Source organism: Anas acuta, chromosome 9 (genome assembly GCF_963932015.1).
Source record: "Anas acuta chromosome 9, bAnaAcu1.1, whole genome shotgun sequence".
In the NCBI taxonomy this organism is placed as follows: domain Eukaryota; kingdom Metazoa; phylum Chordata; class Aves; order Anseriformes; family Anatidae; genus Anas; species Anas acuta.
In genome coordinates this window covers 9,968,439-9,991,452 of record NC_088987.1, presented here as the reverse complement: position 1 = coordinate 9,991,452, position 23,014 = coordinate 9,968,439, and the positions used below count along the sequence as shown (strand labels likewise).

At 40.4% G+C, this 23,014-nt stretch overlaps 1 protein-coding gene and 1 long non-coding RNA gene across 5 annotated transcripts in view; one reads left to right on the top strand and one right to left on the bottom strand.

Annotated features, from left to right (window-relative positions):
- ARMC9 (armadillo repeat containing 9) overlaps positions 1 to 22,682 on the top strand; it is a 64,285-nt gene extending 41,603 nt beyond the window's left edge. For 3 of the 4 annotated variants that reach the window (XM_068691705.1, XM_068691704.1, XM_068691707.1), the window contains 6 exons: positions 4,785 to 4,889; positions 5,657 to 5,772; positions 8,621 to 8,745; positions 12,176 to 12,308; positions 16,616 to 16,788; positions 20,168 to 22,682. In XM_068691705.1, the coding sequence (XP_068547806.1) occupies positions 4,785 to 4,889; positions 5,657 to 5,772; positions 8,621 to 8,745; positions 12,176 to 12,308; positions 16,616 to 16,788; positions 20,168 to 20,190 (675 nt within the window). In that variant the 3' untranslated portion in view covers positions 20,191 to 22,682. Of the gene's footprint in view, positions 1 to 4,784; positions 4,890 to 5,656; positions 5,777 to 8,620; positions 8,746 to 12,175; positions 12,309 to 16,615; positions 16,789 to 20,167 lie in introns of those variants that run through there. The other variant, XM_068691708.1, reaches the window with a different exon arrangement.
- Positions 8,740 to 11,044, bottom strand: LOC137860907 (uncharacterized). The gene is made up of 4 exons (XR_011099242.1): positions 10,907 to 11,044; positions 10,696 to 10,791; positions 10,207 to 10,359; positions 8,740 to 9,665 (listed from the first exon to the last, which is right to left on the bottom strand). It is a non-coding gene; the product is annotated as an uncharacterized lncRNA (long non-coding RNA).
- Positions 22,683 to 23,014: the final 332 nt, after the last annotated feature.

The window sequence follows — 23,014 nt, the reverse complement described above, 5'->3', positions numbered from 1 at the left end:
TTTAAGAAATTTTCAACACAGTCTTCACTGGTGATGTTACAAAGAATAAGATGCATAAAACTCAGTAAGCCTGTTGTGTGTGTGTTTGCTAGCTTGTTGCATGGTAATGCTTAGGAAGAGTGGTGATGCTGCTGAACCCAGAACGTGCCCTGCGGCTGCAGGTTGACTGAGCGTATTTCCAAGTGAACTTTGAACCTGTTACATTGTGAAAACAGCAAAATATGCAAACATCCCATTTGTAAAAGGTGTGGTTTACTTGTAGCCATGTAGTGTATCACGTTGCAGGATCCAGGCTTTGCTTGGCAGTGTCCTGAAAAAAATTTGTATTTGCATTCTTTAGCTGTTTTGTGTTGTGGCACAATAAGTTGTGAGAAGCATAGACCAGATTATCCCTTGTGCCTTTCCCTAATTTTACAGCCATGTGGAAATTCTAACTTTACAGCTGTATGGAAGCTTTCATTTACAGTCAGCTCTTTTTTCTTCTAAAGGGGTTCAGTAAACTCTTATTTTTTTTTTCTATTAGGATTGGATTATTGTAATTGTATCATCTCCTGCAGTTCTGAAGTGTGTTTTCAGTAATCTTCTCTTTCCATGACTCCAGACCAAAACCAGTGCTTTATATGCAAGGTGGTCTTTCCAGGGATTAACACCTTTTAACTGGTTAACACCTTTTAACTGGTGTTCCAAGGCTTTCGGTGTCTCAGATGTATTGTGAGTATTCAAAGTTGAGATATTTTTCCCCTGAACACCAGTATCCTTATTTGAAGGTTACTATGATCTGTTATGAAATCACAGAGATTGGGACACCATTCGTGAAAGGTGTGGCTTTAAATTGTGTGATGGTGTCGCATACTTTTGTTGTGATTTTTACTTTTATTTTTTCCTGCTGATGATTTCTCTTATTCAGTCATGTCCTCTAGATGAGTTGCTGCTGCTCACAATCCCAGCCAAGGCTCTAAGTCAAACCAATTGTATGTGAAATGTGTAACAGGCTTCTGTCAGTCCTTATTTTACTCAAATATAACAATAAGCTCTTGAGACAGAGAAGTGTCTGGTTTCAGTTTTACAATAGCTTTGAGATTATATTAAAAAGAAAAGGAAAAACTCTTAATTCAGGCAGTTTTACAACTACTTCTATAATAATGATGTGGCGAGTCCTACATTGTAACTGCTTCTGGCACTGTAATTCTGTTCTGTTCCATGCAGGGCTGGTCTGTCGGTCTTTCAGAAAGCAGAATATACAAACTGTGGCAACAAAAGGCTATACAAAACTCATAATGTTGTTACTTTCTTAACTAAGCAAAGCTCTGTTGACTCGCTGCCTCGGTGCTTGAGGCCCTTTTGTATTTTGGAAATGCTGTGAGTTATTGTTCTGTGATAACATCTGGTGCTGTGATCTGGCAGCACAAAGTTCTGAAAGACTTTGTCGGAAGCCTTGCCTTGACATAATGCTTAAAAGCTACTACAGACAATATATTTCCCTATACGTCTATTTAGTGACAATATGGACATGCATTCAGACTGCCTGCTGATATCATCATTTGTTGCTGATTTACTCGGCACCGATTTACACCTTCACAGCTTAAGAAATAACAAAGTGAGTCTTTTATGCAGACTCTTAAGTTGCAGTTTCTACCCAAGCTTTTCTTGTTTCCAAAAACATGTGAAGAGTCCCCATGCTGTTACCATTACCTTTCTTGTTGTTTTTTTCCTTTTTTTTCCTTTTGCCTGTGATTAATTTAGAGTTGCTGAATTCTCTTCTGGCTTTGAACAGACCTTGTGGTACTGACTTTCTCCTAAACACTGCCGCCAAGATGTGGTTGAGCTTGTTGGAGGATGAGCCTGAGATTTCTAAGAGAACGTCACACACTGGGAAATGTAAGATTCTGCAGTGTGTGACATTAGAGCATATATGAAAAATTTCTGCGTAGTGTTACTCAGAAGAAAAATGGCTTTAAGGTTTGTCTGCCGAGCTTTAAATTGATTTATGTAGAGCTCAGGATGCACTGTTTTCCAGAGTATATGCCCACTTCGTTAGATGAGCTGTCTGGTGTGTGATGAGAGCCACAGTTACAATGCATAATTTCTGGTGCTTAATATTCTTTTGACTGTTCTGTTAAATACTAACATATTTTATATTTAATATTTAATCTTTATATTTGCTTTTTTATTTGACTTGGACCTTCTTAAAAAGCTGCCTGTAAAAGTAAATATGTGATATCATAGCTCTAGCTCAGAAGTTTACTTACAAGCTCGAGATACGTTAGATAACTGTACAGTGACCATTTATCAAACACCCCGTGATGTCACCATCACTCAGCACCTGGCAATAAAATTAGTAAACTCCAGTGTGAAAATAGACTTCAGACGAAGGGTACATCAAAGGAAGAAGCTTAATCACGAGGCTTCGAGCCATTGCATTAAAGGTTTGCTGCCAACAGTGGTGAATGGGGCACCAGTTGTGGTGTTGCAGTGGTTTAAGGATGACGGTGCATATGGCAAAGCTTTCCTTCTGTGCAAGGAGGAGCTAGAGGAGGGAAACGTTCAGGATCAGTTACCTGCTATGGTAAATAATGTTAGAGAGCAAGGTTGGCAGGGAGAGGTACTTCCCAAGAGCCAGAAACTGCTGTTCTCCGTGTGGCAGAATGCCTCAACCAGCACATTGGGTGAGGTAGAACCTGGGGAAGCTGAGGAGATCCGTGAAGAAAAGCTAAATACATCATGCATGCATGGTAGCTGGATGAAAATCTCCACCAGACTATTTATAAAGCTCATCTTTGCTAAAGCATGTACAGTATATTGTGGAGTTTAGTCTGTTTTTGTTGTTGATTTGCTTGATACAGGTGATTGTTGGCTACTGTACAAGTGTTTATCTGTATTTTTTCCATTGTTGGCTACTGTACAAGTGTTTATCTGTATTTTTTCCATTATCTGGGTTACCTTTCACACCTACCCAGCTTCCCAGCTGGTTTTAACATATCCTTGGAGAGAAAGGCAGATGGAACATCTCCCTGAGGTCCTGTACAGCCTTGTCCTTTATGGCTGAGTGTCAGGAGAATGCATCTTTGGGAGGATGAAGAGAATTAACAATCTGGTATCTCAAAAGTACTTATGTAAAAACTATTTTTTATTAAATCTATATACAGAAAAAAATAAATTAAGAAAAAATTGCTTCACACCTCAGAAGGCTGTCGTTCATACGCAGACATCTCTTATCTCTAAAATTTACCTAGGATATCAGTGATCATTGTTTTTAATGGCTTTTTTAACAGGCTTTCTACATTACTTTAAATATACCTTACTTTAACAAGTCATTTACTTTTTCTTAGTCACTTATATTTACTGTCGCAATCTGTTTTCTTTACTACGTGTGGGGTGGTTCTTATCTAGGTTATCACGGGCAGCTCGGAAGAAACTGCTTTCCAAGAGCAAAATGCAAGCAAAAATACTGTCATGCATGACTACTTTTGGTTTGTTGGAGGAGTCCCTCAAACTTTAATACTTCTTGGTTTGTATGAAAGCCGAATTCTACTAGAAATAAACATGAGAGAGTGAATTCTGGATACTTCTCACTTGAAGTTGGTTACTTTTTGTGTGTGTGAAATAAAGTCAACAGAGGACTGTCAATATATTGGTATCCTAAAGTACTGCTTCCAAGAATTTTGTAGCAGCCCCGAATTATGAGCTTTAAAGATTCGGTGCAAAGCTGAGTAGCTGCTGCTGCTGCTTCAGATTGCTCCAGAAACATCTGCTTTCAGATGGCTGCCCCTGGTCTCACCTTTAAGGAACCACTGCCCTCAGAGGAGCTTTGCATGCCCAGCCATAAGGAATTTTTGTCTCGAGTCATTAAAAATGATGCCTCCCTTTTCTTGAAAATAAGTAATAAAATGCTTTTGCTCCCCAGATGGGGAATAAGCAACAGTAAATTACTTGAGTGTTTTTGTGAAGGTGTAGGGAAGAGTGCTGAATACATATATGTGGGCATTTTTACCTAATTGAATGCTAGCATTGTGTTCAGGAAAGACTATGAATTGTTTTAATGTGTGGTTATTTTTACTGCTACTTGTAATAATCTAATCTCAAACTATAACTTTTATTACTGTCACATGATACTGATCCATAACAAGATCTGTACAAGTTCTCTGTCGTTCTATTTGCTTGAAAGATAACTGTCTTGTATGTTTTAGTTTTAAAATTGACTTAAAAAAAAAAAAAAAAAGAAACAAGGATATCCTTTTCTCAGCTTCCAGCGTGGCTGAGAAAACTCCATCGGGTTGTTTTTATCAGTCTGTATTGCATGACTAAGTTGGCTGTATGACTAGATCTGCAAAAACTAAAACTCCAAACTTCACAGCAGCTGCTTGTTAAAGATGGAGCACTGCACTTCCTCGGACTAGAATGTGGTGTTCCACAAAAATACCAATTGCTGAGATTTTCCCGAGTCTTTATTAAGTTCCGCAAGGAATAATGATTTGAGCTTGAGGAAATTTGAAGAACAACTTTTGAAATTCGTGCTGTGCCTTGTGGAGAAGGATTTGTAGAGAAAGAAATGTTTCCTTCTCTCAGGCTTCCGTAGTTTCTGTTTGTATCAAAAGCGTATGTGAGTTTTCTTAGCTATCTGCTTTTTTGATAGAAATTGCCTGCCTGTTACTATTTACATGTGCAGTATTAAGTCATTTACCTGGAAAGTAGATATCATCCAAGTGACTACTGAAGTGAGAACTAAATTTGGAATGCAAACGTCCTTGGAACATGGGCTGAGATAACGTGTGTTGCTGTTGCAGGAAGACCATGACATCATGGAGGCTGATCTGGACAAAGATGAGATTTTACAACCTCAACTGGGAGAACTTACAGGAGAGAAGCTGCTGACAACTGAGTACTTGGGAGTGAGTACCAGTTAGTATGATCCTGAAATAAATGAATTTGCTGGGTTAAGTGTTTAATTTCAGTGGTTTCATCACTTTCTAAAATCTTTTCTTTTTCATTTTGTTGATTTGGACTTGCATGGCAGTCCAAATCTTTCGCTGTTTGTTTTCTAAGCTGTAGTTCAGAAATAGAATAAGTTTGAAAAAGGTAGCTGCCCCTTCTTGGGAGGTAATCAGGCTGTGACTTGGTAATAAGCTAAGGACAGCCTTAGGGTTTTAGTGCTAGATCACTGACTCTGTGGCACACAAAACGAAGCGCTGAGCAACTTAACGCTGAAACACTCTGCTGGTCTGAAATTATTTTGACAGGGAAAAAAAAAGTTGAAAAATTAACTGTTCCCTCAATCTTTATGCCAGATCAAGTACTGTATGTCTTACCTCAAGCATCAAAAAGACAATTAAGTAAAAAAAAAAAAAAAAAGTTGTCAGGACTGCCATTTAGTATGCTGCAATTTAATGTGAGATAAATATGGCTGTATGCCTTCTGGATGTCAAAGTCCACACACAGGTCCGGCTACAGTGATGATGAATGAGTGATGAGATAAGATGTCATGGGACAACCTGTAATGATTCTACGGAATTTCATGGACTGATACTGGAACACAATTTAGTTGCTGTTGCAGTGTTTCTACAGACTTTTTTTCCAGTGGTTCTAGTTCCTGGTCTTTCCACTACCTTCTCTTTGTTTGTTTGTTTTTGTTTCAATTTCCTTATTACCTGTGTATCAGATAATGACTCATACTCCAAAAACCAAGAAGAAGCTGTTTCCCAGTGTCCAGCAGAGTATAGACGAGCCTCTCCAGAGACCTGTGACACCAGGTTATCACAGAACTGCATACCCAATGTAAGTCTAAACAAATGAGGCAAAGCAGGATTTTTTTTTTTAACTTAAAAAGTGACCTAACAAATATCCCCACTGCCAGATAAATAAAATCTCCGTACTTGAAAGCGCATTGGCATTGTCATTCTTTAAAAATCACTTGAAAGAAGAAATAAGAGTGCTGTAGGCAGAGAAAGGTCTGCTGGCTGAGGCCACATACTTTGAATAGTTGAACAAGTGTTTACTGATCAATTTGATTTAAAGTTGCGTTATATCCTGTGTGTTCATAATTCTTTCTTCTTCTCACAATATATTCTATTTGTAAGTTGCATGGAGTGTGTAAAATGACTGGGATCTTCATGTTATAAGCAAAAAAAAGTATATTGCTCTAGACAGATACGCTACCCACCCATAAAACACACTAAAAAGAAAATGGAAAAGACAAATCTTAGTATGTCTGATTTCCTGTTAAAAAAAAAAAAAAAAAAATCCATTGGGGGTGTCTGTGACACCTTGCTCTTGGTTTGATTGGTTCATTGTGGGGTCAGTGGTACCAGGTTTGAGATCCCACTTCCACCGCATGGTATTTTTTCCAGCGGTAGACTAGAGGAGCTGGACTGACTGTCTGGCACTGGCTGTTAAGGTAGCCTCACTTAATATCAAGGAAACTTAGAAAATATTTTTCAGGAGTAGATTTTAGTTACCATGGGAGTGTTTAAGCATTACATTCCTGCTTTTTAAGTGGAGAGGAAAACAAGCATGTGACAATGAAGTGACTTGCCAAGGAAAAGTCAGAAAAACAGTGGCAAACCTGAGGGAATAGCTTTTATTTCCTGGTGCAACGTAATGTGCTACAGTTTATGTACCAGAAAAATGTCTAGAAGTCATCAAATGCCTCTCTTTATCACCGTCTACCCAGGTAATGTTTGCTTAACAAAATCCCGGGATTACCTGAGTGACACTGGTACTTTGTTGTGTCAACGCTTAAATCTCCTTACGGACAGCTTTGCAGCCTATTGCCTCTGCAACACAACTTGAGGTGTGATTAAAAAAAATCATGTTGATTTAAAAAAAAATAAAAATCTTTCTCTACATAGTGCTTCTAGTAGCTTTGGGTCTGAGAAAAGTGGTGGGTGAAGCCTTTTTTACAGATCGCCTTATTGTGTAAACTAGAGAGGAGAAATGTCATCAGCAAAAGTCTAGCATGGTGAAGAATATGTGGAAATTATTTCCCTCCAGTTTTGCCAGGTGGTGGAAATTATAAGAGTATTTGGTGCTTGCATGTAGGAAGCGTGAGATACCACTGTGAATTAGAAGTTTACATTTTGTATATAATTTATTTGTGCAAGAAAACTGCAGTAAATAGTAACATGCTTGAGGTAGCTTTTGCAACAGAAAGAATAAGGTCTGGTGGCTTTATGTCTTTCTAATTTTAGTAAGAATTCATTTAGTAAAATGAGGAAATTACTTTCTTAGGAAGAGGAGGGCAATAAAAGTAACCAAATCATAGCTGCCTTAATATGAAATACATCCAGTTCAGATATTGCTTTCAAATTTTTAAATTATTTAAGTGTCTCATGTTTGCATCAAATGAAATGGTATGAAAAATGTTAGACTTCTTACTCTCCTGTACAGCTTGTTTACCCAGGAACAACCCAGGACAGTTCATCTGAAGTTTTTGATTCAGCCAAAGTTAAACTGCGTAAAAACACATGTAAATGCTTGCATTCAGAATTGAATGTAAGCCGTTTGAAGTTCTTCTGCGAGACCTGATGTAACGCATTCCATTTCTCAAACAAGGTGAAAAAGGAAGCAGTTGATGGAGATACTATAATGTGTCTCTTTGAGTTGTTAGTTCATACCTCAGAAAGGGGAGGGGGGGGGCTTCCAGTGCTGAATAGGAGTATTCACACAGAAAATTAATGCAGAATAGCTACTGCACATGAAGCAGATATTCCATGCTCATTTTTCTACAACTTTCCAGTACAGACAAATCTCTGGTTACTTCAGATGGATTGTCATGGGATCCCTGTATGGACAAGCTCCTGTTGTATGGGGAAGCCAGGAAACATTGGAAAGCTGCTTTTTTCCTTTCCCTTCCCTCCTCTTTAAAGACTCGCTGCTGAGATCACTCAAGAGGGACTGAGCTACTCAATATTCTGCTCGCTGTTTCCTTAGAAACTGACTTAGCTGTGAAATCATTAACTGCCTCCTTGGAATGCATCCTTTCTCACTAGAAATATAGCCTAATTACCTTAACCTGATATTGGGCAGGGAAACTTGCTGCGTCTGCCAACTTCTTTTCACACACGTTTCACACCAGTCTTGCTTCTGCTGCATTTTGTTGCTTATTACTGAGCAATCTTGTCCCTGTTCTGTCCTTCAGCTGCTTAAGTTTCTCATTGATCCACCTCGCTTGGGAAATCAGCAGTTCTACTTCTTATCTACTTTAAGCCAGTGTTGCATGTTGCTCTCTATAAAGCAAAATCCTCGTAATACTCAGGAGCAAACCTTAAATCCTTGAAAAAGCTGAGAATTGGAGACCTTTCAGGCCTACTACTATATTCTTTTCTTTAAGCGTCCTACTGCTATTTTGAGTCTTCAGACTGCAAGGAGTTACGGTTTCCTTTCCTTGGCTCTTTATTGCTGTAGGAAAAAATGTTAATTCCGAATATGTATAACATCAGCTGGGTTGGGGGAGCTGCAGTGGTGCAGTGAAATTATGACATTGGCACTAGTTTGCAAAGTGAAAAAATAGGTGTTTTAATTTCTTCCATGTTATTACAGGCAGTGAGAAGAAATCAGAATTTGCTTTCTTGTAACTTTTTAGACTGCAAGTATTCATCACCCTACATTCTCCTTTCTCCTCCAGGCCAGAAAATGATGCCGTCTCTTGTCATGATAGGCATGAGAAACTGCAGTCTCTGCCGAGTGATTGTCCTCCTGTCTGTGGTGGGAGCAGGTCCAGCATTTCTGACCTCTGCATTTCCTCATCGTGTAAGGATATTCTGTAAATGGTGTTTTTGCTCATTGCTTGATTAGTATTATTATTATTTTTTAAATGTAGCCTTGGAACTGGGTCTCTGTTTGTAGACCCTGGGGCAGTCTGCATGACCTTGGGCATGCATTTGGCTCCAGCTGGATAAATGGCTGCAGAAGGTGATGTGTGGTCAGTAGATACTGACAGCCACACCAGCCTTGCTCCATCTCCCTTCCTGTGGTAGGGCCAAGGATCATTCCCAGGGCTTCCGACGTGCAAAGTATATTTTCTTTCACTCCATGATATCCTCTGCCTAGGGAGAGAGCTGAAGCCCAGATACAGTGCACTTCCCAACTGGCCAAGCTACTTACTTGATCAAATATACCCTTGTTCAGATCTAAATGAATTACTGTCTGCTGGCACCTGCAGGCTCGATTGGCTGGTCCTCTGTATTAAAGTTGAAGGCAGCTGCAGCTATCTGCTTCGTTTTGCAGCTGCGTTCAAACCATGAAGGGTTGTGGAGGATGGGGAGCCCTGTGTGTGTGGCTGCATTGTGGGTGATGCTGCTAACGATTCCGTCCTTGCAACTTAAACTGAAATTAATGCAGACTCAGCTGGACCCGAGAGTTCAGAAGCATGTGTTGGAGTTTAAAAGGTTATAGGCTTCTGAAATACTTTTCCTGATCTTCCAATATCCACAGGATCATGGGACTTCTGATGTGAGTTTCAACCTGCTTGCAGGGATTCATTAACATTTCCAACCAGGGTTTTAAAGCAAAATATTCTGCAGTCTTAGATAAAGGATCTTGAAGCATATCCGGTACAGAATTACTAATAAGTTCAGGCAAAAACCTGCCTTTACTTTGTTGAAAAATATGCTTTGAAGCAGCAAAGGAATAGCAGGCTTTTTTCTTTTTCTTCTTGTTTTTTAAATTTCCTAGAGGAAATGAAAAGGATTCTGAGAAAAGTAACCAAGATCTTGCAGGCAGGAATCTGCTTGCATAATGCCTAGAGCTGATAAATACAACGTGCTGAATAAAAGGCGTATGAGAGAAGCAGCTGAAGCTCCTGTTTGAGATGGGCACTCGGGTCCTTGCTGTTGTGCATGAACAGAGAGCTGCTGTCCTCAAGCCTTGCTTGACACAGCAGCATGCCGAGTAGAGCTAATTCTGTTCCACACAGAAATTAATTAGCTGGTCAGAGGCAGCAGCTCAGAACAGAGGCTGTGAGCTAAAGAAAGCATGCTGACTCGACCGTTTTTCTGTATAGAATAATAATTTTTAAAAAGGGGTTGTGCATATTAATGCTTTGTAAAGGAAATTAAGCAAAGCAGGTACCCAATGTGCTGCTATTTCCTGTTTTAAAATGTACTGTAGATAAAACCTACCCTTGGATGTAATTTCCAAGGTATTACGCAGGCACCAGGAGCCCAGCATGCCTTCTGAACCACGTTTTGATAATATCTTATGTTCACTCACCTCTGTCACCTTTCCTCTGCTACTGATGCTGTCTGATGGCTTGCTTGGAGAGGTTTGTGGGGAGGCTTAAAGCGGGAATCCGAGCAAGTCAATGAAGTAATTCATCATTTTGGTGGAGATTGTTGATTTAATGCCTTAGTACTGAAGAAAATGCTGCCAATTTAATGTATTCATATTTTCAGAACTTTAATTTTACCCACTAAAAAAGTTTGCTAGCTGTTTTCGGTCAAAACTGCTTACAGATGGATATTAGAGAGCTAGATTATACTGTCTCTTCTCATAGAAAAAATTGGAAGTCAGAATATACAGCATATTGCAAGTTTATATTCATTATGCATATAAGAAGACTAATTATTTTTATGCATGACAGAGACAATTCTTAGCACTAACAGGCTATAAAACAACACTGAATTACCCTGAGAAGGATTGCCAGAGGTTTGTTTTCAGTTTTTGCAAGTAGCCAGTGAAATATATGCTTAACTATCTTACCTTTTGAGATTTAGAAATGAAGAGGAGAAGAGACTGCACTGCTGGATCCCATGGCAGATCATTTCATTGTAACTGGACTGGATCTTTGGACATTGCCTGTTTTCCAAAAGGCAGTGTTTTTTGTAAATCTTAGGTTGAATTCAAAACATTGGATTCAAAACAGTACAAAACAAGCCCTTGAAACCATAATTAGAAAAAAAAATAATCTTACTATACAAAGCTTCTGTGCCCTTTTTCTTCTAGTGCCTTCTAAGATAAAACACGAATCACTGCGTAAGAAAGATGTAAAAATAGTTGTACTGCTTCTAGGGGCTCCATCGTGCCCAGGCAAATGTCATTGCTGAGAAATGGAATATACAGTGTGTTGAATTCAGATCTTGGTCTGACAGTCACCATGCAGCACCAGAAACCTGCTCACTTCAGCATGTATTTTCCCACATCATGTGAATATTCTGGGTTTCAGAGTTGCATGCAATCAAGTTATGAAATGAATAATAATAGATGGGGGGGGAGAGAAAAAGAATAAAAGCTTCACGTGAACAGTCAGCATCATCAATGTCATGTCTCAAGCAAAGCTTAGCTTCAAGAAACCTTTATCCTCTTCTGTTTTCTAAAAATGAAAGTAGTTCTTAATGTTCTCTGCACCTGGATCTACTCATCTGTTCTTGAGTCATGTTCTTTTTTTTTTCTGATTCTGTCTGTGACCGTCCTCACTTTTTATCAATTTGGTAAAGAGATTATTAGTATGACTTTTTTTTTGTTTCCTATGAATAGAAGGCTTGCGTACTAAAGATGAACCTTGGTCACCTTATTTACATATCCAGGGAATATCAGAGAGACCATTAACTGGGCAGCCAGGTGGTTGTCTGGAAGCGGCCTGGTCGGTATCCCACTCAGCAAGTGAGAGCAAATAAAAACAGGAGGGCAGCCTGGCCCAGGCATGGGAGGAATGGAGCTGGGAATTTTCCCTAGGCTCTTACTGGACTTGCACATCTCGGTAGCCTTGTGATCCTCAGCAAGCTGCTTGTCCTTCCCTTTTGTGTCAGCACAAGGCAAAATGTGAGGGTTAGTGAGCAAATGTAACAGACCTCAGTTCTGACGGAGGTGTTTAAAACAGTTTTTTGTCTGCAATGTCTGCCTGTCACTACAGATGTGGACAGACGACTGCAAGAGGTTGCATTCCTGTGGCTTTAATGAGGTATCAGCTAATAACGGATATATTTTAACTGATGAATGCAGAGTATAGCTGCTTTGAAAATGATCCAAGTGTGATTTACTTTGCAATTGCAATGGTCTAGGAGGATGCACACATGCAGTTACCTTGGCTCAGCTGATGAGCTATAAAGCGCTCTGCCACAGTAACTCAGTAGCCTGCTTTTGTCTCAACCTTTCTTTCATACAACAGAAGCTGTGACTTGATTGTATTTCTAGTGAATTGTAAAGAGCCAACTTCTCACTGAATTGTTTCCTTTTTAAATAGCAATTGAGACGAAGTCGTCCAAAGTATTCTCATCAGGCCACAGAACGGACCGAAGCATCCCGGGTGGTGACAATATCTTGTCTTCTCGATCTACCGACTTCACCCAGGACAAAGCAAATGGGCAATCTCATAGGTATGATTTATTCAGATGAGTATCTAAGAGTGCAAGAGGAGTCTGAGGGGACTTACCAGCTAATTCCATGCTGCTGTAAAGACAATCTGTGAAGTCATTTGATGTATGATGTAGTCTGGTCTGAGACAGCTGTGGCGGTGCTTGCCAAACAAAATACCCTTAGTAGTGCCAGCGGCAGCTGTTCAATTTCTAAGCATCTGGTCCAGAATAGGAGAAACCTCAAGCAAGACGTTATTAATGAACGTCACATGTATGCACAACCCGGTCTCCTGCAAGTAAAACTTCCTGATTGCTTCCGTAGATGGCTGTACTGTACCCCATGAAAAATCATTTAAACAGTAAAGAAAGAGGGACGGCAATGGGAACAGGGCAGGAATTAACATGCAAAAGAGAAATGAGGCATTTAAGTGGATTTGTGTGTTTAAACATGCTGTGTTGCTAACACAGCTGACCAGAATCCCTGATGATTGATTTGCTAGGTGGGTATAACAAAGAACTAAAATATTACAAGTTCTCCCAAAATGGGTTTCAATTTTATCTTGAAAAAAAAAAAATCTGTCAAAAGAAGAAAAAAGATCTTGCTCTCCTCCTGTTCATGCATTGAGTCCTCTGTGAAGCTCCTCATATGGAGGACTGTGATGTTATATACTGGGTGAGAACTAGTAATTCATTAGGAATTGGACCAAGATTTACCAAAGCTTTTCAGGACCCACATGTGTCCTTCAGACATTAACAGCTTTTTCCTAAAGGTAGTTTGATTGGGCCAAGTTTTAAACAGTGAGTGTAGAGAAGTTTTAAAAGCAAATACATTCCAAGAGTAAAACACAGAATGGGTGGAGATGTGTTAAAGGAGAGGTTTTACAGACTCTCTATGGGTCTGATTTTTTTTCAGAAATGTTAAGTTACTTGTGTCAGTTAAAGCTCTAGCACTTCTGAAAACTGGATTCTCTGCTTAGAGCTTTGTTTCTTTCTGGCCTACAGATGCCTTTGTAAATATCTTTTTTACAATTTTGCTCTTCCAATGGTGACGTCTGAGAAATTATATGCTGTTAACAAATTAGCACTGGCAAGTAATTGAAGTGCGTAGTAGTCATAACCCTGTTCCTGCATTACTGGTTTACTTCCGTGTTGTCTTAACATAACAGTAGCTAAGCACATACTGCAAATACAAACAGAATTTGATGGCAAAATTTTGCTTGCTTTGTGCTCTGGCTGATGTAGAGAGGTTACTATTCGGGCATTTGCTTGCAAGAGATCATATATAGGCAGTATCTTGTCCCCTACCTTAGTGCAAAGCTTTGCTTCTCTACAGTTGTAATCCGTTGTTTAAAAGGTATGTCCCTAGTAATCTTTGCTCTTTCTGAATACAAGATTATATAAATATCACTAATAGATGGATCCCTAACTGAAATTAAGGATGCAGTATTGCAGAAGCAGATCGTATCTGTGCATTGTACATGTATGCTTCCTTACCATGCAAACGATAATCTCTATTTACAAAGCAGCCTCGAGTTACGGATATGGGAATGTAACCACTCATAGTCCAAGCAGAACACAGAGTTTTCTGTGTCAGGGGTCTTTTGTTCATGTGCTCATGTTGCAACGACTAGGCCGTGCCTTTTTATTCTTCTTTCATTTTTTCCTTCCTGGAAGTGTATTTTAATGTGTTTGCAAAACAGAGTGAATAAATCACTGCTTTGGTCATATGTCTACCACAAGAGCTGCCTTCCTTCCTACTAAGCAAATACCAAGACGTTCCTAGAAAAGGTATGTATGAGAAAAGGAAGCTTGACTTGTGGTGATGCAGCATTTTGATCATATATAGATCTGTTATATGCCTTGTAGTTAATCAAGCATAAACCTGTGCGTAATAGACTTGAGTTTACGATTGAGGCTTGCTTGAAAAATTCCCTATGTTTTATTGTGACTATGACCAGCATCGTCATAGTAAAGAGATTAAACTCTGTAGGGGCCTTCTTTGGTTTCTAATAGTCTCACCTTTTGTTATAATCAGGTAAAACTGGTAAGAAGTCCGAGTGTGTTTGGAAAAAACAGTCCGTAACTCGTATTTGAATGTCGAGTCTTCTCACATATCTTGGTTGGTTATTCAGATCTCCGTGTCAGTCTGCTGTGCACTTTTTGATAACTATCTTAATTTTTTCCAAGAAATCAGTTTTATTTCTTGTCAATGCAAACGTAGGTTTCTCTGATTTATTTTTTGTTAGAACATTTGCTCTCGAATTACCACACACTGTCACAAATGACTTTTTTACTAAATACTACAGAACATTTTTCCACACTAGATGTTGCTGCTTCTGTCTTCATCTCACCAAGTCCTAAAGGAAGCCAGATAGAAGGATTTTTATGGTATTTTGAGGATTCCCTCTTTTCTGTTGGTCTCTTTTTATTGTTGTAGGAGAAAGTCATTCTGGGACACCTGCATACATGGACACATCCTACACATCCTGACAGAACACCAGCAGATTTTTTCTTTGAACTTTACGGTGTTTGCTACCAATTTATTTCATATAATCCTTTCCCAGAGAGTTTGTAAATATGTGAGCCATCGTACGTGACTGTTATATATTCTTTCTCTTTCATCAAGTACAGTGACTGACTGCATTACCGTGCTTTGTCTCCCAGGTGTGTAGAGCTGCCTAGGTTACTCTGCTGAAACCGAGATTGTTCATGGCTATAAAAATGCTTTTTAGTGCTTAGGAATACAGATGCAACTTTTTTAATCTAGTGCCAAATAACAAAAAAACTAATTTATGGCTCAAATACTTCTGTGAGGCTGTTGGGTCTTGCTTTTTCATCTGTGTCAGCGTATCGTAATCCACACGAGGTTAACATGACTGGCACAAGTGTATTGAAAACCCAACTCTTGAATCTGAGCGAATAAAACGACAAACAAGCAATAACAATGAAACTATTTTATGGAGAGAGACATTTAAATACATCTGGGATCCACGGCTTGGGGTGAATCTAGCCAATCTTACTTTTTTTTGGCTTGGTTTTGCTGGTTTTGCTGCCATCTGCCACCTTCCCTTTTGAAACACTACAAGTTTAATGCTTGTCATGCTCAGTGATAGGTAGAGGGCTGCAGAGGTGGCTCTGAGGAAAGGAGTTAGAGTGTCTCTGCCCTTAATAGTTAACATATACAAATGCAAAATGCAGACAATTAATGCCACTTAAAATATAAAAGAAACGTTTGCTGACAGATCTCCCTGCAAGGTGAAGCAGGGGAATGGAATGGCTAATCACTGACTCAGCAGCATTCCCAGGAGAGCAGGAGGGATTAAATGTCTTGAAAATCCTCCTAATCACCCTTTCTGATGGTCACAAAGGGTTCTTTTGATGGAGGTAATAACACGGGGACTTTCCAAATAAAATTTTAATCACTTTCCTTTCGATGGCACCTTTATGATTCTCTTGCTTTGGCTCTGCTTTCACTTCCCTTTAATATGATGTGTTTCTTCACGTAGCTGTTATTTCAGTTTAATCTTTTCTCCTTTTAAGAGAAAATTGACTCACTAGAGCCAACATGAATATAGATTCAAAATTATTTAAGGCTTACTATTTCCTGGTAGCCTTCACTTTTTGTGTATCAGAATATATTGATGCTAGGGGCGGCAGGGAAGGACAGTGTGTCCTCACGCAGTTATGGACTACGTTTTAAATAATTGTATTCTTGCAGCATGTGCAGACTGTGAAATAACAGCAGCTGGTTTGTGTTTTCAGCACGAACAAGGAACCCGTGTGCATAGGGAATTTATTTTATAGATGCCATCAGAGCTTTTTGCTCTTTTGACAAAGACCTTTTGGGAGATCTACGAATCTTGTCACAGCTGGGAGCCAGGGAGGATGCCTGTGTCTGCCAATATTATGACCTGTATGTAATAAATTGTGCCCTAGAAGGATGTATTCCTGTGCTGTAGCTTTCATATATGCTTTTTGTACCTCAGAATGAGTCTGCATATGATGAAGACAATAGAAAACAAGCTATACAACACAAGCCAAACATCTATTATTTATTTGCAAGGGGCTTACCCAGACCTGTTCAATCCTGTTGTCCAAATAATCAGGTTTGAGTAGGATAGACAGGTCCACAGAGCCAGTTTAGGGAGGGTGTGCGGAGAGTACATGTCCCAGGACACCTGTGGTGCCACGTTCCTCTCCGTTTGTAGTCACCCTGAATTTGGGGCATTCTGGTGTGGTGACAGCAGGCCAGGTTTCACTTGGTTGCAGACTTTCTGTGCGTATGTTTTTCTCTGTGCGTTACTAACCCTTTCCATGTCCTCCCACAGTGAGTTTTTCTCGGCCTTTACCAGCAAACCCAAGATCCCTCGCACTCCTGAAGTGCAGAGTGCCAGCCCCAGAAAAGGAAAGCTCCCGACCATTGCCCCGCAGTTCTCTCAGTCTGGTCCCCAGCAAACGAGCCGGCCGAGCTCCTCAGGATCATCCACAAGGAGCAGACAGAGTAAGTGGAAAAAGTCACCCTTCTCCTTGTCAGCACTTGGGATGGGAAAGGAGGGAGCTCTGCGGGAGCTCTCCAGGAATGAAGTCGTACGCTACGAATGTGCCAGGAGTATATGACATTGTACTTGTCATCTGCAGGATGCACAACCATGGAATTATATCCTGCTGAACACTGCTCCTATTTCCAGACTGTCATGTGAACAGTTGGAGACGTGCTTTTTCCTGTCTCTGGGTGGAGAAAAGTGGCTCAGAAGTATGGGGGGAAGCTTCTAGTCTCAGATTAGACATTCTCTGGATGTCATTAGACTGTCTCCTTTTCTTTAGACACTTGTTCACTCCACTGTATAGCTTGTCTAACGTTCTTCAATTTGGATTTCTGGGTGTGTCTGCACTGCACTGAATGTAGACCAGATGTCCGACAATTCAGGAGATGGGCTCAGGGCAGCCTAGCAAGAAGGCTGCCAGGCATGGTGTGCTGCTTGTGGCAGTCAGCATTCTGCTGGAAACTTGGATTTGAGAACCATATGGATGTGTTGTTGCCTGCAGAAGCATAAGCAGTGCTAGGTTGCAGTGGGCTCAGGGGAGAGGAAGGCAGGGACCTGAGGTTGGAGGGAAGAGATGGAAGTATGCTTTAGGCCTGCCAGCATGAGTCCACTAAAATGGAAATGTTGGTCTCAGTTGCTTACACAACAGTAAACACGTATGGAGATGTGGAGGGTGTGAATAAGTTTTTTCTCCGGGGTGCAGAAAGGACTGGCTGGATTCAAATATACTCCTGGGGCTGGACTAGCCGCATTCAGGTATATCCCTGGCGCCAGCAGCAATAAAAATGGAAATAGCAACGTGCTATAGGTTCATATTCCAATTGTATCGTAAAAGTTTAGTGATGATTATCACAATGTAATGTCAGCATGACTCTTTAGCTGTAACTGTTACCTTTAACCATTTAAAAAAAAAAAAAAAACAAAACACCAGGAAACTAATAGCACTTTGTAAACCTGCCCGTGGAATTTGAGATAGGTGCTTATCATTAACTTTTAATTACAGATAAGGAAAACTAATGGTAGGGAGCTGAAATAATATAGTAAATCAGCAACAGAGCAGGAAGGAGCTTCTTGGACCTTCTATATTGCTTACTTGTTGTCATTTCGTGTGGTCGTATATGTGAGGAGGTTGTGTGGTTTCAACCAGGGAGTACAGGTGAGACAATGAAAGAGGATGTCCCTAGTAACTAAGTGAGATTTTGACCTAGCGATTATTTGCTTGAGTGATCCCATGTTTAGATAATAACTGCCAGCTTTTTTAGTGTTACTTTCACTGCGTATGCCCTGTGTTTCACCTCTGTCATCAACGCTTTACATTTCCTGTGAGGGGAGTTCCATTCTGCCCCGGCTGAATGTGATGCCAACAGCCAAGAGTCTGTCCCTGTTACCTGTTTAGCTTCATTTCCAAAAGCAGAAGTCCATTAAAAAGGAGAGAGTATACGTGTGCACACAAACTTGTCCACATGTTCTAGTTTCTCCAGCAGAACTCCACGCTCCTGGGTGTCTGTGCCCTGTGAAAGATGTGACACACATGTGGTTGCTTTCATAGGGATATGAATTAAGTTTCTTTTCCAGTGGCACAGTGTATAATCAGCTTATTTTGAAGCTGAGTTAAAGCAGAGTGTAATCAGAGTTCTGTGTTCTTTGTGTTTCTTTATTGATTCAATGTATGTAGCTTGTAAGGCCAGACTCTTGGGCTCTCTTAATTTTTAACTCTTGTTAGATAGGATTTGTCTCACAGCATACCTGTGGGCATCATGTCCTGGGAACATTGCATCTCATTTTGTGTCCGTTTAGCTTTTCTCCAGAGTTTTTCATTGGGGTTTCAGGTAACTTGCTTTCTATCTGTCCATAGGTTTCACGGGACAGACTTGAAGGCAGCAAAAGAACGCTAAACTCCTATCTTCCTGCCAAAAAATAGCAAAGAAATTGTTCTGCAAACAAGCTGCCACCCACCCTATGTGTATCTATTCTGTGTTGTTGTCTGCTGTCATAAGGCACCTATTGGTTACTCTGCATCTTGCAGGGGCTTTCACACAGGTATTTATGGTTTGGAAAATTGAGAGGCTGGTGTTAAGGACCTGATTTTTAAAGGACTTTAGAAAGGCTTTAAGCACCCAAGTCCAAACCCTGGGTTTTCAAATTTAATTCCCTTTAAGCTTCTGCTTAAAAGTACAGGGTACAGGGAGGCATCTGAAGCAGGTGAGCCCCTGGTAAAGCTCTGTTTTGCTATTCCTTTGATTTCCTAATTGACTTCTGCAGATGAGTTGGAAGTGGTGTCAGATGCACAGATCTAAGCAATTAGTAGATCTCAGCAGTTGCTGCCTTCCAGTTGCCTACTGCGTAGTTATGTTGTATTTTACATATTAAAAGAGACTGTCCTTCTGGAGGATTGTCTTCACTTTGTGGATGGCTTTGTGTTTGTGGAGAAATAAAAGTTTATATAGCTCTGGACAAATGATGAGAAAAAGATTAGTTTCTGATTGCACTTATTGATGTGATGGCTTATTTTAGAGACAGGTTTTAGCTTGTTTTTAAAATTTATTGTAGGTGTACTTACTGGAAATAAGTTGCCTTGACGCAAACCTAGCTGAACTAGCTGGACTGCTGTTCTTGGAGTGTGGAGTGTGTGGAATGCCTGAGGAATGCAGAGGAAGCACAGGTACTTAGTGCAGCTACAGGCCTGGGGCCAGATTCCTGCCCGAGATGTAGCCCACTGTTAGTGGAGTGTTAAAGCTGTACCTTACAGCAAAACTGAGCTCCTCAAAATAAAACCAACCACGTTGGAGCTTTTTGCTGAATCCCCTTCCGAGCTGGTATAGGGGTGACAGTGGCTGGAAGACAAAATGAACCTCCAAATCTAGACTTTTTCAGCTCTGCTTTATGTGCTCCATGTGGATGGGGAAGAATGATTTAGTCTTCATGCATTGCTCTGCATCTGTTCCGAGCACCTCTTTATGGACATGCTAAAGGTACGCGTGCAGCATCCCACGTTGGTTCACTCTAGGGCACAGTGAAACTAGACTGACAGAAAAATCTGTACCAAAAGAATGAGGAAGGATTTTATCAGCAGTGTGACCTGCCCCTGTGGCTTCCTGCTACTCCAGAAGTTCTTTCAGTGACCCCTGACAGCTGGCTCACTCCCGTAAGCACATTCTGCATTTTGAAGTTGCAGCACCAGTGGTTAAGGTGCCTTTGTGTGTGTACTTTGTGCTGGTTGTGTCACTGTATGGATCAAACAAGTGTTCCCTCAGGCAACTCCTGCCTAGTGATAAATCCTGCTTTCAACTGACAGACTTTTTTTTCTTTTCTTTTTTTTTTTTTTCCTCCCTGCAGGCAGCCAGTCGTCCAGGAAGTGAGAACAGTTCCTTTCCTCAAGAATCACCTGTCACTTTACTGAAGGGCAGAGGCAGCTTCCTGTAATGAGCTTTACTGGCGACCTACCGAGAAGAGGTTATTAACATTGCACGGCGTGTGCCCTGCATGGTGATTCAGGGATTATCTGATGGGATCCATCTGTAGTCCTCTCTAAAGCTGGCTAAGACAAAGGCCTTGTTACAATTCAAGGTCTCAGCAGGTGCCCACAACTGATACGGTAGATGGATATAGTCCCAGTGTCCCTGATAGTTTATTCTAAAGTGACATTGCTACCTCTAGAAGTCTCTTGCTCTCTGCTTTTTGTGTCAGAGTAAATGGCCTTTGGAGGTGGTCTGTAGGGCTCAGCACAGGAGTCTGGCCAAGCAACTGTCTTGTTTACATATTGCTTGCTGAACAAGTCTGTAACTTGCTTTATTTAAATTATGCTGTTGTGAATGAGTTAGGGAATATCTGTGTTCAAAAGATCTGCATCTGCACGAGGAAGGAAAGTGTACGCTATCTGTGTAGAGCCTCACTGCCTGGAGCAGTTCTATGTGGAGTGAGATCTCTGTTTGACCACCAGAGACTGAAGAGAAAGTATTTTATCAACGTCTGATTGTCCTGAGGCAATTGAAAAACTGTGCCAGTGCCTAAAGCACCATCCAGCCATGCTTATCTCTGAGGATCTGGTCAGCAGGTTTATCTACAGCAATTATTCCTATTCATTCATTTTTTTTCCCCTTAATGTTGTTTCTTAACATTTGTAGAATGAATAATTAATTTTCCACTGGATTTAAGAACTTTCTTCATTCACAGGAGAAACCATGAGACGTGAACAGATTAGAAACAGTGTTCTGTGTGTGTGTGGCTGTGGACCTTTGGTCTTTGTCACATTTTAAATTTTTCACTTCTGAACAGTGATTGGTTATGTCTTTATGGAATTTATGCTGGTCTTCAGCAAATCAAAGTGCTGAATAGGTAAGGGTAATCAGGAAGCCCTTCGCTAAATCAAAACCCAGCAGTTAGTTCTGCCAGTAAATTATGAAGCCTGCACATCCCTTTGTATGACACAGCTCTTAGGACAACAGCAAAAACTTTAACAGAAAAGCAGTTTACCTTGGAGCTTGGCTGCCACTGAAGCAGAAAACATTGTAAATGGACTTCAAAAGCAAATGCTTTAGCAGGTGTAAAAGGGAGAAGCCAAAGCTTTTGTTTTGGAGTTCCAACTTGAGAAACAAACAAGAGGAACCCAGCCTAAAAAGTCAAGCAGCTCCAACAGTGACAATTGCCTCCCACTTGAGTAAAGAGTTGTAAAGCCACCAAACATTTCCGTAGGAACAGAAGAAAGCTTTATGCTTGTGATGATGAGACCTTGAGTTCTTTGTGCCTCTTGGTATGTGATGGCAACTGAATAGGCAAGGCATTTCCTCACTCGGTGTAGTTGCCATCAGACCCAAGACCAGTGATGCTGCATCAGGTTTTTGTGGAAAGGGATCCAACAGGCAAGTTCCTCTAACCCCTTTGGCTAATAGACTTCAGATTGGAATTAAGATGTTTTGAAGGACAAGACAGTTGAAAATCTGGTTGTATTCACGTGAAACTTTCTGCTCAGTTGCTTTAATGCCCCAGCTGCACAGGACATAAAGTAATTAGAGACACCTGATAGTCTTTTTTCCTGTAGATTACAGTGATAGATGAATCACAGAAAACCTCTGATTTGTGCTTTGTGAAATCACAGAAAATTCCTGATTTGTGCACCCACCTGCTCTCAAAGCTGTTAAACATAGTTAATGAAAAAAAATGTCCTTTGATTTACAGAAGGGCAGCAATAGGAGGCAGCCATAAGACCTCACCTAGTAGTTTTGCATGGCAGGCAGTTTTTCTTTTCCCTCTGAAAAGCTATCCTTTTTCCAGCTGGTAATATCAATGGGCAGGTTGTTAACACTGAAGTGCTAAGCAAGTTCATTTGCATATGCGGATACACAGAGTGCCCCAGCAGTTGAATTTTATTTATTTTACAGCGGTGTTGAGTTTCATGTTTGAGCAGACCTGATTCTCTGAAATGCAGAACAGCCTTTGAAAAGAGTTGAGTGCAAACTATTAAAAAAAAAAAAAAAAAAATCCCTGGGTTTACCATTAGGTGAGGTTAAAACTATCACTCTGTAACTCAGCCAAAAGTAGCTGCCCTCCACCAGATCAAGATAAGTGAAAAGCAAAATACAACCAACAGATGAGGAAAACTGAAAGGAACAAACTGAAGTGTATGTCCTTGTGTGTTTCTTATGCAGGCCCACTGCAAGGCAGAACTCTACGTGTATGTTTTTTCATGTGCAAGTCTTAGGTATCTTGGAGAGTACAGAGTTTGAAAACTGTGAGAGTATTTTTATATTAATGTTTGAGAAACTTCATTTTCCAAGTACCTGAGAGAGAAACTATGTACATGCTTTGAAATAAAGTACCAGCTGAGCAGTAGCTTGTGAGGCTGACAAATTAACGTGTTCTCTGTTTCTCTGTGTTGCTCACAAAAAGCCCCTGCGATGCCAGTCAGGAGGTTCTGAAGCTAATGTTAAATGCTCATTCTGCCTTTGTTAGTGGGGCACCACTATTCGGGGTTGAGAGGTCCCTGGATGAAAGGTCGGTAACATGCATATAGCAAATTCTGCACCTTGCTCTTAAAAGTTGTTAGGTACTTTTTGTATCTGTCACGCAGAGGCTGCTAGATACAACACCATCCTGGTAAATTTGTAACAGGAACAGTGGAAGCTGCCTCCTGAATGAGAGGGAGGTGATTGTACCTAAGCTGACTGTAATTTTATTTATGATAAG